Source organism: Ursus americanus, chromosome 7, assembly GCF_024610735.1.
Source record: "Ursus americanus isolate L20-20 chromosome 7, mUrsAme1.1.p, whole genome shotgun sequence".
Lineage (NCBI taxonomy): Eukaryota > Metazoa > Chordata > Mammalia > Carnivora > Ursidae > Ursus > Ursus americanus.
This window is the reverse complement of record NC_142133.1, coordinates 36,068,559-36,074,558: the sequence shown is the minus strand read 5'-3', so window position 1 is coordinate 36,074,558 and position 6,000 is coordinate 36,068,559. Positions and strand designations below refer to the sequence as shown.

General features: G+C 52.8%; 1 protein-coding gene across 4 annotated transcripts in view; it reads left to right on the top strand.

Moving 5' to 3' along the window:
* The first annotated feature begins 1,121 nt into the window (after positions 1 to 1,121).
* Positions 1,122 to 6,000, top strand: part of TGFA (transforming growth factor alpha) — a 109,201-nt gene continuing 104,322 nt past the window's right edge. For 2 of the 4 annotated variants that reach the window (XM_045788213.2, XM_045788212.2), the window contains exon 1: positions 1,122 to 1,397. In XM_045788213.2, the coding sequence (XP_045644169.2) occupies positions 1,358 to 1,397 (40 nt within the window). In that variant the 5' untranslated portion in view covers positions 1,122 to 1,357. Of the gene's footprint in view, positions 1,398 to 1,565; positions 1,953 to 6,000 lie in introns of those variants that run through there. The other 2 variants (XM_087863506.1, XM_087863505.1) reach the window with 1 other exon arrangement.

Sequence of the window (6,000 nt, the reverse complement as noted above, 5' to 3'; positions counted from 1 at the left end):
AAACGAGGCCCCTCAGCTCATATGAAAAAACTTCACAAAAGTCAACCCTGAGGGTCTGAGTTTTAGGCCAAGAAAGCAGCAAGAGATTCCCCACCCCCCCTCCTGACCATCCACCCATCCACCCAGGGAGTGTGGGTCTCCCCTAAGCAGCAGCCAGGCTGGAGGGTCAAGAGAAGAGATCTAGTCCCTCACCTTGGGACATCTGGAGAATAAGATGGGTCACTGCTTCTTGGGGGCATACTGTCCCCGATGGGCCATCCTCAGGGAACTTGGGGATGGTCCCCAAGAAACCTATGGGTCTTCCATTCTCTACCCAGAATGCCTTCCCTCTGTCCCCTCCACTTGCCCAAATTCCAGCACCAGGGGCCAGGTCCAAGCCATAAATCCTGACAGAGCCACCTAGGTGGCTCCAGCCCATACATCCCTCTCTTTGGTCCCCTTGCTGCATGCTACCCTGTTCTTGGCCTCAGCTGCCTGTGGCAGGGTGGGGTGGGGTGGACTGGGGTGGTACTAATGGGGGATACCCAGGTACCCTGAGAGGTCTTCATTATTAATCCCAGGCCAGATACATGAAAGCCCGCTGATCTTAACAATGTGCCCTGGAGGCCGGCATCCCTAGAATCGAGAATTCTCTACCGGGATGGGGGTGCGGGTGGGAAACCTGGTTTAACAAATTCTCTTGATTCTGGGGAGCCCTCTCCATGGGCCAAGTGTTGGCAGGCGGCGGGCAAAGCTCGCCGGTCCCGTTCCGGCCCGCGTCCCCAGTCCCTGCCGGGAGAGCCCCCCGCAGCGGCCGTCCGCGCAGGTGCCGGACGCCCGCGCGGCTCCGCTCCCCCGCGCAGAGCCTGGAAGCGACCACCGCGCCCGGACGCCGGAGCTCCGCGGCGGCCGCACCGCGCCGCTGGTCTGAGGGTGGTGTCTGAAGTCGGGCGCTTCCTGCCTTCCCGTCCGCCTGGGTGCCGGGCTCGCGCGGCGGGGCTCCGAGATTCCCCGCTCGCCCCGCCCCGCCCGGCGCCCGCGCCCTGCACGGTGCGCGCGGCGTCCCCGCCCCCAGCCCCACACCCCCACCGCCTGTGGCCGTAGGGGGGCACCCCCATCTGGGCGGGAGGGTGGTCCGCCGTGGCCCGGTCGCCGAGTGGCGGAGAGGTGACGGTAACCGCCTTCCCATTTCCGCCCGGCCGGCCGCGCAGCAGGGTGAGTGCAGCAGAGAGCGCTCGGTCCTGCCTCCGCCCGCCCGCGCCGGGGGCTGGCCTTGCCTCGCCGGCGCCTTTTTCCCCCGCAGCGCGGCGCCGCTTCGCCACTCGGGCACCGCAGGTAGGGCAGGAGGCTGGAGCGCCTGCTGCCCGCCGCCCGTAAGATGGTCCCCTCGGCTGGACAGCTCGCCTTGTTCGCGCTGGGTACGTACGCTGCCTGCTGCGCGCCCCGAGCCACCTGCCCTCGGCGACACCCCGCTTTCCCCTGGCCCCCCTCCATTTCTCTTTCCCGGGGGCTTTCTGCGCCCGCCTGGGAGAGTCGAGGGAGGCTCATGCTTTTCAGGGGTTGGAGGCTGGGGGGCAAGGGGAGTCACGAGGGCTTACTAGGGATTTGAGGAGCCCATTCCGAAGAGGGGGACCGTCGAGCGCCCGGGCTTTCCCCGGGGAGTGGCCGCCCGTGCGTGAGAACGCCGGCCGGGGAAGGGGAAGCGGTGTGTGAACGGGCTTGAACTTTAATCCGCCGCGGCTGTGTGTTCCTACACTTGCTCACACCTACCTGCATACCTGGCTGTCTCCAACCTAGCCCGTCTACACGGGCGGCGGGAAGCGTAGAAGCGGAGAGCGCGGCCGGCGTCAGACCCTATGGCGGGACCTTGCCTGCGTCCCGGTCGTACCCCCTGCCTAGCAGTGACGGGCAGATGGTCACAATCAGCAGAGGCGCCCTCAATCTTCTAACTTTAGGAGCTCTCGAGCTTTGGGGTATGTTTTGGATTTTTGCGCGCATTAATTGTTCTTTTAATTAATTTCCCTGGGAGAAGCGGTTGAAGTGTCAGCCGAGGGCAGGAGTGAAACCCTAGACGGAGCTTTGCCAGTTTCCTTTGAGTTTGTTCTTGGAAGGGAACGAGAGATGGGGGAAGGGAGGGGAAGTTAAACCCGGCAAACCTGGGTCTTGTCTGTGGAGCCCTTGAGTTTTTCCGCGGTGAAGTTCACAGGTCTGCATGTAAGTGGTAAGGGGTGCGGCGCAGTGCGCTGGCCGGCCGGCTCTCGCCCCTCTCAGCGCCGGGCCTCTGGGGTGCTGAGATCGCCGGTTAACAGCCCAGGTGTCCAGGTTTATTGGTGCAGCTTCCGTGAAATGAATTCCTCAGTCGATATCCCCCGAGTTTAACCCTGTAAAGCAAGTTACTCCTACCTGGAGAATTTGTTGGAGCCTGAGAAGAGCTGTGGAACCCCTCCCCCCCAAAATGTCCAGAGCCACAGCCTCACCCAGTTCGTGTTCAGTTTCAGGGGGCTCACGGAGCGCCTGTAATCCTGCCCATGAAATGCTGATTGAGAACGGGGAGAACCGGGCCATTAGTGGAATCCAGTGCTCTGAGCTGTACCCTCACCTGAAACTCACCAACAGGTGGCATGATTCTGGGCGGCTTCCACCCGCCCCCCCCCCCCGCCCTTTTCCCAAAACCCTTTTAGGTTTTTTGTATTGACGGTTGTTCTGATTTTAGGTGTTGTTTTTTTTTTTTAAGCAACAAAACATGACCAGTACCTCAGAAGCCTCCCGTTTGCGGGTGCCCTTATAGTGTGTTTTGCAAATTCTAGCAGTAGTAATCATAATAGCTAATGCTATTTGAGCACTTATTCTGTACCAGGCATTCGAAGTGCTTCACATGGATTCGTTTAATTTTCACCCCAGCATGACGAAGAAGGTATTATCATCCCCGTTTTACAGAGGAGGGAAGGAAAGTACACAAGGCCCACGGTTAGTACGTACTTGGGTCAGGATTATTAGAGTGTGGGAGGATCGAGGATTTGAAATGTCACCTAACTGTGGTCACTATAGTCCCCTTTCCCAGTTTTGGGACTTTTCTTGAAGGAGAGATTATATGGAATATCCGAGAACTTGTTTAAATTGGGTTTTCTGGAGGACTCCTAGGATCTCAAGGTGGTCTTAGGTTATTCGGTGAAAATTAGAGGCAAGAAATGCTGGTGTGCAAATTTAAGGGCACCTTTGAAAGTTGCCCTGCCCCCCATACTGCACTTGCCCATGAAGACTGCATGTATTCATCATGTTATTTTTCCTTTTTGCCTAAGGGTTGAACCTGATCTTTGTTTCCTTCCTTGAGAGAAAGATGTGTAAACCTAAAAAAATTGATCAGTATGTAAAAGCTGGCTCATACAGTTCCAAGATATAAGCAGTTGAAAAAAAAAAAGCGGAGAAAAAGAAGGCAGGGTACCATTTTTTTGTTTAAAAAAAAAAAAAAGCCATTCGTTCTGATCATTGACTACAACTTCTGCCTCCCACCTCACTTTCTGCTAGATTACTAAATAGCACTCATCAGTGCCACATGCGTCTTTAATTTGCATGTTTCCGCCAGTGCTGCTTTCCTCTCTAATTTTTCTTAAATTAGTTGAAGGCAGTTCCAGGCAAATCAGCAAATCTAGAAAACCAAGATCCCTCCCCTCCTTCCCGACCTTCGCAGGGACAGTCTGAAAAGGAACTGGTTGTTTGGAGTCTCAGCTGATGCTTCTGATTACTTGGAACCTGAGCGTGGATGGATGTTTTGGCGGAGAGCGTGCGGAGACTGTTGCTTAAGTGGCAACATTGGAAACGTCATCCAAGTTCCTGTGGTGGCTGCCCTCCATGTCAGATTTCTGTCACTGGCCAAGCACACCTCACAGGGGCTTGGCACCTCCAGTCCCACATCCTCCTCTGTGAGCAGGGACAAGCTGTGTGATCTTGGGCAAGTTACTTAGCTTGTCTGTGCCTTGTTTTTCTCGTCTGTAAAATTGTGCTGTTAATAGAGTTGTTAGATATATTTATTGGACACAGAACAGTGCCTATCTCGTAGTAAGAGGTGAAAAAATCTTAGCGCCGTCACCATCATTGTTTTTGTAACTTTGAACCCCATAGAATTCTCGATGTCCTAGCAGGCTGTGCCCATTCTGTAGCTGGGAGAGTTTGTCTGTCTTGCCTTCTAGCTCTGCACCCTTCTTAAGCCAGGAAATTTCACCTAACCTAAAAACCTACTTAATGATTTTAGTCAGTCTCATTTGGCAGATACCAACTCAAGCAAGTTTGGGATTTTCTTTTTGGATGTCATGAATTCTTTAATCTTTGATACATTTGTATTTCCTCCTTAATGTTCAATGGCCACTTTATTGAAGTCACCACTGTTTCAGTTTTCTTCGTGGGAATAATAAAACTGCACCCCCCCCCACAGGTTGTTACGAGAATCAGCTAGATAAGATGGTAAATACAGAAGCTATTTATAAACTATGCAAATAAAGAACTACACACGAAATGAAATTGATTTTATAATCCAGAAACAATCATTGGTATGTTTATGGCAGCTCCCGGAAGTAGGACTGGGTGTAGCCTAAAGAAGGGTCCTAGGACACTAAGTGTCATCAAGGATGGGTAGACATGAAACAGGTGCGTGTCCTTGTGGATTTGGGACCAAGGGACCAGTAGCGGGCATGAATGGAGACAGTCCTCTTCTCCATTACATGGAAATGATGTCTTTCAGAGTAGACAGTGGAGGTTTGCCCAGGACACATGTTTTCCTTATTGAGCAGCCATAATTAGGGAAGGTTCACTTAGAACATGGGCTGTAAAGGTGTATATGGAAGCCTTAGAGGCTGTTTCCCATATTTGCTTTTCCAATATTTGGTTTCCTAGGATAAAGAGATCTTTCTGTAAATATTCAATGTCCCCTGCAAAGGGGACCTTTCTTACAAGAGTAAATGATGCTTCCTGTTACTATGGTAACATAGGAAAACTAGCCGACTTTTCCATTAGACCTATCTCTAAGGGCCTTTTGAAAGTGTGTTTGAACAAAGTCCTACTCTTTGGGCTGCCCACTGAAAGGGATGGGCAATGGGAAGTGGAGCTTGGCTCAGCCGAAACGGGACAAGCCTGACACACTGAATTGGGCATCTTGTGCTTGGTTTCCCCCGTAAGACCTCTGTAGGACCTTCCACAGCAGTGCCCTCAAATCACAGCACCTGGAGGGCTTGGTGAATCAGGTTGTCCTGCAGGGGGTGGGAGAGTTTGCATGTCTAACAAGCGTCCAGGTGTGGCTTATGCCGCTGGTGGGGAAGGAGAGAGGGACACGTGGAGAACCGCCGCTCTTCAGCCAGTTGCTGTTAGGGAAGCTTCTGGCTTAGCCAGTTGCATTTTATCTGACATTTATGAATGCTGCTGTGGGCCATTATTAAAGGTGCTTCTGTAGCCTGTCTTGCTGACCCGAGCTGAGCTAGAACTTTTGCTGAGCTCTCTTAATTGTCCTAAGTGTTCTTAAAGATTTTTTTTTTTTTATTTATGTGACAGACAGCCAGTGAGAGAGGGAACACAAGCAGGGGGAGAGGGAGAGGAAGAAGCAGGCCCCCAGCCGAGGAGCCCGATGTGGGACTCGATCCTGGAACGCCAGGATCACGCCCTGAGCCGAAGGCAGACGCTTAACGACTGCGCTACCCAGGCGCCCCTTGTCCTAAGTGTTCTTGACCTTCGCCACTGGAAAATGTGGCGGTCCTTTGCTTTTAAACTTAAGCTGACCAACACTAAGCATGTCACACTTTCTTTTTTGGGGAGCTGCCAAAAATTGACCGTTGTTTTGTTGCCATTTCCAATATTTTTAATCACCTCAGTTTAAAGTATGAATTTAATAGTGCTAAAGGCTAACATGGTTAAGATTGCATCCACGGGCACCTGGGTGGCTCAGTCAGTTAAGTGTCCGACTCTTGATTTCGGTGGGCTCACGTTGTGATCCTCGGGGTCATGAGATGGAGCCCTGCGTTGGGCTCCGTGCTCAGT